The sequence below is a fragment of the Notolabrus celidotus genome, chromosome 7 (genome assembly GCF_009762535.1).
Source record: "Notolabrus celidotus isolate fNotCel1 chromosome 7, fNotCel1.pri, whole genome shotgun sequence".
Taxonomy (NCBI): domain Eukaryota; kingdom Metazoa; phylum Chordata; class Actinopteri; order Labriformes; family Labridae; genus Notolabrus; species Notolabrus celidotus.
In genome coordinates, this window is record NC_048278.1 from 19,759,796 (window position 1) to 19,772,975 (window position 13,180).

General features: G+C 39.2%; 2 protein-coding genes across 2 annotated transcripts; one reads left to right on the forward strand and one right to left on the reverse strand.

The window, feature by feature from the left end:
* Nucleotides 1-84: 84 nt before the first annotated feature.
* Nucleotides 85-10,914, reverse strand: gtf2e2 (general transcription factor IIE, polypeptide 2, beta). Its single transcript, XM_034688152.1, is given in 10 exon segments — nt 85-818; nt 821-865; nt 1,003-1,122; nt 1,528-1,621; nt 1,740-1,922; nt 2,809-2,916; nt 3,569-3,637; nt 3,639-3,652; nt 9,155-9,319; nt 10,676-10,914. Coding segments are annotated over 9 exon segments (864 nt in total). The 5' UTR covers nt 9,315-9,319; nt 10,676-10,914; the 3' UTR covers nt 85-747.
* Nucleotides 7,090-8,057, forward strand: smim18 (small integral membrane protein 18). Its single transcript, XM_034688150.1, has one exon. It carries the CDS (start codon nt 7,095-7,097, stop codon nt 7,416-7,418), a length of 324 nt encoding a protein of 107 aa, XP_034544041.1. The 5' UTR covers nt 7,090-7,094; the 3' UTR covers nt 7,419-8,057.
* Nucleotides 10,915-13,180: the final 2,266 nt, after the last annotated feature.

Sequence of the window (13,180 nt, forward strand, 5' to 3'; positions counted from 1 at the left end):
ATTTGATTCTAAATAAGAACATCTTAAATATGTGCATTTAAAATGGTCTGTTACATGGTACATAAATCAAGCAATGGAGCAGCATCCTGCAACAGTATCATTTATTAAAATAAATTCAAAAAAGATTTGCATTTAAAACTATTCTGCAATCAGGCTAAAAAGTGAAAGGATTCAAATATTTCAAATTTCACAGGCAGTTCTGTCAAAGATGTTTTACGTTGGATGAAATACCTCTATGTGATGCACTGCACAACACAATCCCGTCTTCTGCAGTCCCTTTTAAAAGGACTGAAGGTGGCCATCAGATGAGGACTGCTGCCCTGTCAAATAAACCTTACACACACCTCTTCGCGAAATACTGAATAAAATGAAAGTATTTACACACCGTAACCTTACCTCACTGTAACAATAAGGTTGCAGCACCCCACTTGAGAATGGTCTTGGTTAGGGGATTTAGTGTCTTTAATGGTCTTATTACTCTTTTCCTCCACTGTCCTTCAGGTCTCACTGATCGTTAAACAAAAAAAAGGATTCCACAACACGTTGCTCTTCACTCCATATAATACAAGATCACTGATCACTAGAAGGAGTGCAAAGAAAGGAAAAGAAGCTAGTTGGTTTGACACAAACAAACACTCATGAAAACGTCTGTATCGCAGTGTGCCCAGGGTTTTGTTAGGGAGCCGTTTCGGATTTACAGATTCTACATCTTCCCTAAGAGGGTGAGACACACTGAGGGAAATAATTTTATTTCTTCACAGGAACACCATCTGAGTAGTCCCTCCAGGACCCCTGCCAATGGTTGTTGTGAGTCTTGAGTGTCTCTTCCTTTGTCCACCTTGCTTCTTCCTCTTTTGAACTGGTACTGCAGAGAGCACAGGAACACAATCAGCATTGATGAGCTACGTATGAATTCAAAAATTGTGGTGTTTCGAAAGCAATCAGGAAAAGTATATCAAAATGTAAGAATGAAAATCGAGCAGAGGGGAGTTTAGGGGACACTCACCACTTTCTTTGGTCCCGTTTCCTGCATGGAGGAGATGCCTTGTTTCTTTAGGTACTCCTCAATCTTATCTTCATCTATGGAATCAACTGGAACGCTCCTCCAAAGTTTCTGGAATTCTACAAATTTAAAAAATATCTTTTTTAGGCCATGAACACATCAATCAAATGGCTGCTCAAACAATTCCTATCTACTTTTTCCACTAACAAAAGCCAACTAAGAAAAAGACTTGATGGAATGGATACATTTTCATTTTTTAATGAATTAGAATAGGTGGAGAGGTTACATTTATCATTTATATTAAGTTCAAATATACGTCAGGCTAGTTTAGTTTCTTTTTTATGGTAATAAAAAAACAGCAGCATTTTATTATGATATTTAAAGAAAATCTCTACTTTAATCATTGTTTTGGGTTAAGTTGGCTTTTTAAAAGACAACTAAAACCCTTTTTCTGTATAATAACCTCCAGCAGCCAAATATTAAAAAAAAAAAGAGCAAGCCATATCTCTGTGAGTCCTGCTTACCTTCATCTACAGTAAACTGGCAGTGTTTGTCATTGTAGAAAAGGATCTTCTTCTTATCTGGTCTTGTCACAAAGATGATCTGATCCCCCAAAGCCTGTGAACACACGGGAGCTTACGTCTCTAATCTGTCAGTCACCACAGTTTTCACTCATCAAACAGTACACAGAGACCGTACATGTGCTTCAGGCAGAAATCCAATTAAGGTACGTTACCTTAATGGCCTTGGCCGAGTTTGGCAGTCCCTCCTCCACGTCGTCCAGCAGCACCCCTCCCAGGCCCAGCTGGTCGTGTTTGTCCAGCAACCTCAGTAAGGCTTTCTTGTCCTTCAGGTTGTACTTTGGCTTGAATCCATAAGTTCCATCACGGACATCAATTTTTGGGTTGCTGACCAATGCCTGAGATTGACATAAGGTGAAGGAGCGTAGATCATTTTCAAGTCTTTAGTGAAGCAGTAGTGTGATATAAATATGTGGATTACTATAAAGATTGTTTGCATTCCTGCTCATTATGTTTTCTTGCTTTCCTCCATAAGATGAGGAGGATACAACATGTTAAGTTGACCTACTAAACAGGCCCGCTTTGGCTAGTTTTCATTTTCATTGTCTTAAATATTGTCATTTTCCTCATTTAGAGTATGAGACCTTTCTGGTAATGCAGTTATTTTTGAACATCAGTGCTAATTTTGCTTTGACAACCTGATCCTTTACAGCAGTCAAAAATCAAACCAAACAGCCAAAAGGAGTCTGGCTCATCATGATGTGTTGGTACATATTCTTTAGCATATATCAATTATCACAGTATCACTGTATCATGATATTATCGTTATAGAGGGCCAAGTATCACGTACGTATCATGAGTCACTAGCAATTCCCTCCCATAAACAAGAGAGGTTAAAAGACACAAGGATCTGAGTGACAGGGACGTCAACCAACTGTTGAAGATGGACACAAGCAAACATAAAATATAACATGGTATTGCCTTTATTGAAGGTTTGGTTGAGTAGGAAGAAATGTCAACAAACTTAAAAAGTTGCAGGGTAGGAGACCTTAGTTAGGTGCTGCGGTTTCTTTACAAATCAGTACTAATGCTAATTTTGTGATTTTACTGTGAACAAAAATGTCAACTTGTTCAGGTCTTTGGTTCGTAGTCAGGGAATGAGCTAGTATTGTATAGTGAGTGGTTGTTTCTGGCAGATCACATCAGGGCCCTGCTCACCCTGTTGCTGTACCTGCCCACTTAATGTAAATTATTAGTGCAATACATAACTCTATACAAACTCACCTCTGTCATAAGCCACTGTTTCTGTTTCATACTGATGTCAAGAAGTTTAGTCTCATCCAGAATCTCCTCCAGGGTCAGGAAGTGTGTGTCACCATTCTGATGCCTGGTCTGAAACAGTGAATTTACATAAAGAAAACACGACATGGACTGATGGAATTATACAATTTTTCCAGGGGCTTATTTAAATACAGGCATTTATTACTCGCACAGTTTTGACAGGTTTAAGCCAAATGTCTTCATTGATTTCATGCCTGACATCCTACTGTCAGTGTATTTTACATGGTTAAAAGCTTACTGTGTTCAACAGATGGCATAAAAACACACTAAAGAAAATCTGTTAACTTGAGTGTGAGTTCTGCAGAGAGGGATGAGTCAGACGTTTATGTGAGAGGGCTTGGCTGTCTCTCTGCAGAGCCACAGCATGATAATCAAGCTGTTAACCCACCGAAAGCCAGACTGAGGACCAAATGTTACACAGCGGACACAAGCGACTCACTCGGCTGACACAATAGACAACAACTCAATCTTTTAAAGAGCTTTGACAGAGATGAGGGCAGGCTTAAAATCCAGTCATTAAGTAGATGCTGTTGTGACAGCCTGAATCAATTTGGAGAGGAAAAAACTCCATGAGGCTGAAAGAAGTGTTTGACTCAACAGTGCTTATTTGCATAGTGGCAAAACATCAGAGGGGAATATTATGACCACAAAATTTCATGAGAGTTGTTTTGTTTTTAGAAGACAGAATGTGCCAGATACTCACCTTCAGGTAATTGACTATCTTGGCGAGGCAGCCAAACTTGTACCCAGAACTCGCCTTGATGTTGAAGCTGGCCATTACTAGACTCTGTGGAGATAGAAGAAACAACAGTGATAGAAAATTACTTCTTTCTGAATTGTTCATTTTAAAAGCTCACAACCAGTCCAGCTTTATGGAAGCGATAGGATTATATGGAAATGTATTAAAATGTATTACCTTTTATCCCAACTGAACCCACAACTTTGAAATCATCTCTTAAATATATACCCTCATTTTCTAAATACAATTTTCCTCATTCACTTGGATTTGGTCACAAGCAGACAGGAGTAAATTGTGCATTTGGGTACAAATCCAGCAGCATATTACACACATTTGGTGTAGTGATGTGGGGTTGACTCAAAGCTACGATAGCTATACCTGTGTGCTCACAAAAATAGAGGAGCATGGCATGTGGTGTCACGATAAAGCATGTGTTATTTATCTATTTTTTTTTTAGGTCAAGAAGAAAGGAAGGCAGAAAACTCTAAAATCTTTTTTTAGCCTCACAGCCAACACTCTGGATGGATCAGTTTTAGTCTGTTTTGTTGTTTTTGTAGGATTTGTTTACAACCAGAAAAATAAAGCAAAAAAATCTTTATTCTCTAATCCAACACAAATATTCTTCAATGCTGCTTGCAATATTATGGAATGTTATTAGAATGATTTGAAGTACAGGCAGCTGGTCTGAGACTCTGCTGGGAATCAATCATACTGCTCCTCCCATGGGAGACTGTCTGAGGTCTGGACTCAGCACTCGCCAATCAAAGCTGAAACAGACACTGATTCATAAATGATTCATGGTGTGGGCGGGAGCTTCTGCTGCTGCGAGCTGCACTGAGGCGGGTACGGCAGACTTGTGACAGGCCGATGAGCGAATGGTGCAGAGGGCAGGCTAAGAGAAAAGATCCAATGATGAGGAGAAGCCCCCCTGCCGTGTAGCTGAGGCATGAAGCACTGCAAGGAGTGGCGGAGGGGAAGTGAGCGAGCGAGTGCACGACTGGCGGCTGAAAGAGGGTGCTGAGGAGGAAAACAGGGTCGAGGAGGAACACGGAGGAGGGAGAGAGTGGAAGAAAGAGCATTAGGTGGAGCAACTAAAAAAAAAAAAAAAGAGAGTGCATCTGTTGCCTCACATCTTCTACAGACTTATCACACAGCAGGTGAGTGAGCATGTTGTGAGGATAGCATCATAATAATAACACGCGCATGTTTGACAGATCATAACAGATCACAGTAATAATTTAAGCTACATGCTGTGAGCTGCTGTAGCTACGACTAACGAAGCTTTTTATTCGTATCCAGCATTTCTAGGGTCAATAATGCATTTTTAATAGCAGCTGATATTTTCCTTCTGTGTTAGAGAACCTAAATCAAACATTACCATTTCTACCACTACATGTTGAAAATGTTAATTTCATATACACCATTAGACTGAGCGCAGATCTGTAGGCGGCATCTGAAATAAATAGGGCAAAACTGAAAATGCAGTGGATTAAACAAACATGGATCTCTGCCTGCACTCCTGCACTTAACACACCAGGCACCAGAAACTCTGTGTATGTTTGTGATTCTATATCAGCATGATCTGCATACATGTGTCCTGTGTCTGTTGAGATGCGTGATTCAGAGCAAACTGCAGCTCTCAGGACAAATCGATGAGGGATGGTCATCTGTGAGGAGCCAGTCAGGAGCATTAGTAGTGTATAAATGTGTCTGGGGTGTGTGTGTGTGTCTGTCTGTATAGTGAGTGGCAGCTGCTGCGTTGCCAGGGAGCAGTTTTTGTTCTTACAATATATTAAAGAGCAGAGTTGGGGTGGTGTCTCATTTAGGGTGAAATAACAGATGCTGCTGGGAGCAATCTGTTCTAATGAAGGGGGAGGGAGGGGGGTTGAGGGGCAATATGAGGCTATTCAAAAGAGGCTGTCATGGCAGTGATTACAAGTGAAGTTTATAGTATTGATCGGGGAGGATGCTGAAAACAGGGGTAGAAGTCAATTATATTACCTGAGAGGAAAACATCGCAAAACACACTGACCAGATGTGCTTCATTCTGCTCTCATTAGCAGCACTGTAGAGCAAGTATTTTGTAAGCGTATTGGGAAACTTGTATCTTTAAATATGTAAACAGTACTTCAGTTGAAATTAATAAAATCATTTTTTAAAATGTAGAATTCAAAATACAAAATAAGAGGACCACAACAAGTTCATCATAGAGGCAACCTCACATGCATTTTTATGATAATATATGTTAGTAATCGTTATTTTTGCTACTTTCACATCATTAAAGACAGAACATAATAGTATCATGCTGAGTCTTGGCACCAGTGCAAATCTGCAACTCAGATTGTGTGGTCCTAAGAAGACAGCATGTAATTTCTTGAGAGGAAATGAGAGCACTACACCAGGCTGATATCCTCTTACGGTTTCAGGTAACATGGGAGACTAAGTCAACATCACACAACAAGTTATCAATTTATTCCTGCAAGAGCACTCTCACTCTGCCCAGTTACAAACATATAAAGGACACAAAAAGTGACCCCTCAATATGAGCATGGTGTGCAGAGAAGCACTTATGATGTCCCCTCTCCTTCAACTCACTTCTGTGGATCGCTCAAGTAATCTGGGTCAGCTTACTTGTGTGTATGTGCATGAATACATGTTTGCACGCATGCATAAATGTGTGTGTGTGGGCAGAGATTCTGGCAGCATGTTCCCTGGGATTTAAAATGGTTGGCTGAAAATGTGAAAAAAAGCTGAGGAGAGACAAATGGACTACCAATGTGCACATCACTGAACATCTTTTAACTACACCACTAAATTCCGGCTCCTTCACTGTAACATTTTTAAGGGGTCATGGCTCAAAAGCTGCAGACCAAGCGCAGATGCCACATTCCACAGACCAACTTTGCTTCCCTTAGACTATTTCTGTTTTGAGCAGATGGACTCAGACGGGTTTCCCTTTGCGCTCATAACAACAGCTTTCTTGCTTCATTCATCCACTCTGAAGGCAGGGGCTTATTAAGTGTACAAACTGACAAAGCAGTTTTACATTTTACAGCATGACCGGTAATGACATCAAGCTATCACAACAACATTACAGAAAACTACCCAAGAGAGGAATGGTGGTATTTATGAGGGGTAATGGCTAATGTGTGTCTCCAGTGAGACCAGACATTAGCCTTGTCAAAGAGCACATTAGCTGTATGAAAGTGATAATGGGATCCCAGGAACAAGACCTGTAAATAATATTCAACTCTTTGCTTATAATTGTATCATTCTAAAATCCAGGCACTGCAGAGCCCGGTACAACAGACTCATTCTTCTTCTGCATTAATTTCTCAATATTCTAACGCAAGTATTTAACAACCACTTTCTAATTTCCTCCCCCAAAGCTGTCACCCCTACTTTGCGGTGAAACCCAGAACCAAACACTGTCACTGCCATTAACTACAGTATCTTTCTTCTCTGCTTTTGTTGCTTCAAACCAGATATCATGGCCAATATCACCACAACGATACAACCAAGTAATCTCCCATGGCACCCAGAGGCAGCCCCACTCTCCCACATGTCTTTGCAGGTCCAAGAGGTCTACCCATTCCATGATGGCTGGAACGTGGCCTGCTTCATCATCCTGCTGCTCTTCATCCTCACCGTCCTGTCTCTGGCGGCCTTGGCCGTGCTTTACGAGCTACTGGACTGCGGCTGCTGTGCCAAAGGGAAGACACATCAGCAGCTACAGGAGGAGGGGCCGGGAGGCTGCAGCAAGATCATTACCAGTATTTGCAATGAGCCAGAATCCCACACTGAGGTGGTATAGTGGCGACGTGGTTGGAGATGAAGAATATTTGGACTCAAATGATGAACTGGGCAATATACAACAAAGACTCCGATGCCCTGCAAAAGAACTTCCTTAAATGCGCAATAGTGGTACAAGTGCTTACATTTGAGAGGATGCAAAGGGGGGAAGAAAAGATTTTGAGAGAGTATATTTAGCTTAATTTTTTACACATTTACATCTAACACCACTTAAAACACACGGGAGACCCTCAATGCCAAACTTAACACTGGAAATACTAACAAAAGAAAGAGATCACACACGACTAGTCTTGTAATAATGATACAAGAGATGGTACTAATCTTTTACAACACCTGTCCTATGAATACTGCACATACATATGACTTGAGCAAATCTAAGGACTTGAGTATTCTGATTTCCCAATGAGTTCTAATAAGTAACAATCAAGTTTCTCAAGCGTAGCTGGACAGCATTGTTGCATTGGATGAAGCAAGCGTTCCTCTGCTCTCTAGTAAACTATATCCCAGTGTTGTCAACATGTTTAGCATTACAACTTTATCTTATGTCTCATCAAGTCAAGTGACACTTGATAGCTGCACAGTGTTGTAATTTCTCATGTCATACTGAGCACAATGTTTGATTACATATGCCTTACCACAAAATGCCTAATAAATTGTCACTGCAAATGTACAAGAGTTATTTTTTCCTCTGTTGAAATAACAGATTCATGAAGGGTGCATGGGTAAGGCCTTGTCTAGCTGGCTGAGGGTCAAAAATAAGAAGACATGGATTACTACTAGCTGTATGAAAATGCAGTGATGACTGACCGTGATCATTTAGGGGGCACCTACCTTTCTTGTGAGCATGACTGAGATCAAATGGAGAGTGCTGAGGCCAAATATCTGACATCATTATTTTTATTAATGACAAACTTAAACTAGCAAGGACCTTAAGGGGAGGAGAGAAGTCCAGAAGAATAGAATAAAGTGCTAAAAGTCTTTGGTTTGTCCTGAAACTAAAAGGCTGAAGGTGAAGAACACCAATGAAAAGGGCTTGAGATGCAACATCTGTCTAACCTAACCTAAAACTGAATGTTTAGCAGATTGCACAAACAAGTGCTCTCTATTTGTAGTTTGATAGGTGCTAGAGGATAACAATGAGCTAATATGTCTGTCTATAATGTAGGCACATAGGTAATAGTTTTCACATGAAAAGGACAAGGCTACATACAATGCTGACAAGAGATGCAGATGGGTCTTGCCTCAACATGAAGGAGGTTCACAGAATCAACCAAAATACAGTATAATTTGAAGTGGTGTTGTTTTTTAATGATTTTTTTTTCATAAGAATCTGATTTTTCTTTCTTACACTTACAAGCGGTTTCAGCTTCTACCATTCAGACTATGTACTTAACAAGATTATGAAAAAAAGGTTTAAATTAAACAGAAGTTAACCACTGATGGCGAGGGGACACAAGGTGAGCAGCTCACAAGAAACCTCCAGCACCTTCAACAGTCTATATCTGTTATTGTATTCCCATCAGGGTCAAAATGCTCACAGACAAATTAGAATGAAAAAGCTGAGGTTAGAGTGTCAGCTTTGTTAAAAAATTAATAAGAATAAGAAAAAAAAATAAGAATGTCTGTCAGTCGTATTATAGCTGGCATCTCTACATAATCCTCTGACATCACCAGAGAGAAGCCAGTAACGGTAACAGTCACATGTTAAATCATTTTATAGAAATATCCTTCATTTACCTGCACTGTGTTTGGACCCTGAGGAGCTCTCCTTTTCAAGTTTGGGCTTCTTCTTCTTATGTGATCCAGAGTCTGATGAAGCCTGTCTCTTCTCTACTGCTGGAGTGGATAGAGCTCTCTTCTTGAACAGCTCCCGCTCCCTAAGTAGAGCTGGATCCATCCTGTCTGGCAGAGAAAGATTCAGCAACAGTGATTTACACCAAGTATACCCATGTCAGATACTATGCACTGATGGCAGGTCAATTAAACCTTCCTATCCACCCTATGTGTATTGTGTTGTTTGTTGCTTCCTCCCATGACAGTCACTGGGCAAGGAAGAGAATACATTGTAACTTCTTTCAGCTTGTGGTCAGAGATCCACCTGTATTGAATGAGGTCACTTGGCCCTGTAGTTTCTCTGTGTCGGTTTATGTTTACTTCGTTGAAGAGACATCTTGTGAATGTGCACTTTCTTAGCGTAGTGTGTTTATTCTAAGCCTCTTCTCAAAACAGGACAAAGTTACAATTACTGATCCAAAGACAGATGTTTCTTAAATCAATCAATCAATCAATCAATCAAGCTTTATTTATATAGCACCTTTCATAGAAGTCAAATGCAACCCAAAGTGCTTAACAGCGATTTAAAACAAGAAAGAAGCAGAAATAAAATAATGGCAAGACATATTAAAAAAAATAAATGTCTAAAATAGAGACTAAAATAGAGACTAATGCCCACCACAACAATAAAATATGTGTAATTAAAATAATTTAAAGCGTCAAATCAATATTAAGAATATTAATAGTTAAAATAAATAAATTTAAAAAGGGGTAATGATAATAGTTGAAAATAAAATGAAGGCTAAATATGTCAATAAAACTGAGTAGATAAATAAAAATAAATTAATTAATGAATAAATAAATTAAAATAAAATAAGATAAACAGTTAAAGTTAGTAAAACAATAAAGCAACATTTAGAACAATACAACAGTAAAAAGTAAGTAATACAATTGTTAATCCCAACATAAAAGCCAGACTGAACAAATGAATTTTTAGTTAACGTTTAAAAGTCTCACTATCTCGATCAGTTCCTCTCAGATCCTCCGGCTTAAAGGCCAAGTGGTCCGTGTGATGATCCAGCCCTGACAGGAGCCGCTATTTAACCATATGAAGCTGATTTTAAAATACTATCACTACAGTATAGCAGTGCCTGAATCCAGCAAACAACAGCCAACATACAGGGATCACAGCTAAGCTTTTGCACCAAGTGAAATCACCGTCAACAAGGAACAGACCTCATCATACCATCTACTTTTACAAACATTAGCTGTATTAGTTTAACAGCCAGGTTACAACTGGCTATGTCCTTGGCATTGTTCACGTTGACCCAAAAAACAACGTTATCTAACCTATTATACGTTTCTGACCAATTTGGACATTTAGATGTAGGCACATAAAAGTAAACAAAACAACAGTCTGACACTTTGCTTATAAGTTAGCATTAGCTTGCCGACTAGCTTAAGCGTTGTCTAAATGAACGTTACCTGACTCTCAGAGAAAGCGGCCGATCACTTCAGGATGACTCGTTTCGGTGGATATCGAACACTATATCAATGTTTCCGTTTGCAAATATTCGCATTAAGTGTTTCTTTTCACAGTATTTAAAGTTAGCGTTAGCTAACTAACTTCATACACAAAACACCTTTTTTTCTCTCATGCTGCAGTTCCTGTTGTTCGATGAGTCTGATATCGATTGTAAAGCCCTGGATGATGACGCCTTCACGCCTGGCACCAAATGAAAAGCAATGAAATGAAGTTTCTATCAAAGTAGAGGAACATGACAAACATAAAGAAATATTTCGAAACCAATTTTCATACAAAAATGATTAAAGGCCCTGTGAGGAGTTTTGAACTGGTTGAGAAACAGACTGAAAATGATACTGATGCCTCTTAATGACCTTCAATAGCAAACAAGTCCATCAGCAACAACACTGACACCTTCTCTGTTGTCATTTTTAATGCCTCAAACTGCCCTGAGGGGGTAGGTGTCAGACCAGATGATGGACATCTCGCTTCAGAAACTGCCTTCATTTGAATGTTCTCATGGAAAATAATCACATTGCCTGAAAAAGTTGACTGTTAAAAGACAACAGGATGAGGTTTTTGTTGAAAACACTGCTTTTACATGTATAGGACAAGAGATGAGAGGTATCACTTTGTCCACAAGGGGGCGCCAGAATCAATACAAAACAAAAGTTTCTCGTAGCAGCTTTAAATAATACACATAATTGCTTACAAAGCATGTGCTGAATACAATGATGATGTGGATTAAATTAGCAGAACTTGTTGAAATGGCATACATTTTTGTAAATATTACCAATTTATAACAAAGATCTGTCATCCAGACTATTAAGAACACTTCTGATAAAGAAAGGAAAAATAAGTGGAAGTTAATCTTTTTATTTAAAGCTGCTGTTGGTAGGAATGGTGTAAAAATAATTACTTGTTTTCTGCTGGGTTTGAAGAAAAGGTCATAATGCCCATCAGTACTCATTGTTAAGTGGAGTAATTTGAGACTACTGCGAAATCTCTGCGTTTTCCAATGCCTTTGTATCAAGCAATGTTATCATTCCCCTCGTTCCCGTTATGACGGACCAATCATAGATAATCTCCAATCCTCTGTCCTGATTGCTTAAGGGGCGTCCTCTGATTGGTTATGACTCAGGCACTATCATGACTGCACATGCCGATCTGTGTTTGGAGGCTAAGAAGAAATCTGGTTGGGAGGAATAGTGTTGACATTTGAAGTCCCTCTCTCTGAATAGATGTTTACTCTGTGACTACCAACAGCAGCTTTAATTGCAAAGAGAAATAAGTTAGGAGAAATCTTTCCTGTAGTGATGATGTGTAGTACTTGAATCAATGTGATTATCATACTTCATGTGCTGGAACTTTTTCTTTGCTATCAGCATGGGTTTAGTTTTCTCTACAAACCCAAATAAATACCGTTTTTTTTCCTCGGGGAGTAAATAGCACGGGGGCACCCCTTAGTGGTGCGATTATGCTACTGCCATAATACTGTATAGTCATCTCTTGACTGATTTTCTTCCTGCAAGTCAGCTCCTGACTGAGGCTGGATTAATATGAGGTGAGTCCATGTCAAAAATGTGTGGTAACGATTGTTTTATGTTTTTTGTTTAATCTTTAAAACACGGTCCAGGTGAAGTTATATTTGTACAGGATGAAATTCCTAAACTGAACTTCACATCATTTGTGGTCCTTACCCACACCCCTACTTTTGTATTTTGTCTGTTCTAATCTGTCAATATTTCCTATATTCATTTCCAGAGGTTTGTCATGCAGGTCTTATTGTCTCTGTGGTCTTATTTCCAAAATCAACTTATACTTTTAAGTTTGACTTCAAGTAAAAATGGATGCTATTACATAGGTAATTCTACAAAAAAAAAAAAACATTAAAGAAAAAAAGAAAAAGGTATTTCAAATGCAACTGTAAAAATCCTATAAGACTAAATCATTTTATCTAATAAGAGAAAAAAGTCACTGGGGGTTGAGAATATTTAGGAATTTGTAGACATTTTAGTGCAACAATTGTAAGAAGAACTGATGTACAACTGTTGTGTAAAATCCTAACAGAAGCAAAACTTTTTTCCCCATGGAATTACTTTTTTAGGATTTATTGGACAAGAGGAAAAACAAAGTTCATCATAACATATAAAGAGGTCGATGTTCTTTTCAGGTTACCAAAACAAAGCAAAAAAACAACCAGTTACTTTGTGGGGAGACTGCAGCTGCAGACGGTTGTTATGAAATTGAGTACATCATTTCATTAAAGTGAACCCACACTTTGCTGACTGAGGAACTGAATGCGACACCAGCACTGGGTAATCAGGTGAGAGAAGAGGCGCGATAGGGCTGCAGTTTAACCAAGTCACCACAACAAATAGAGAGCTAAGCACCCAGGAGCAGCAGAGTGTAAGATACAGATTAGAGCTGAACCTCTGCGTTCAGCTGAAACTGTAAGAGGGGAA

Bases quoted from the DNA above. Each gene is read 5' to 3' on its own strand.
- smim18 (XM_034688150.1), top strand. From the start codon at position 7,095: ATGGCCAATATCACCACAACGATACAACCAAGTAATCTCCCATGGCAC.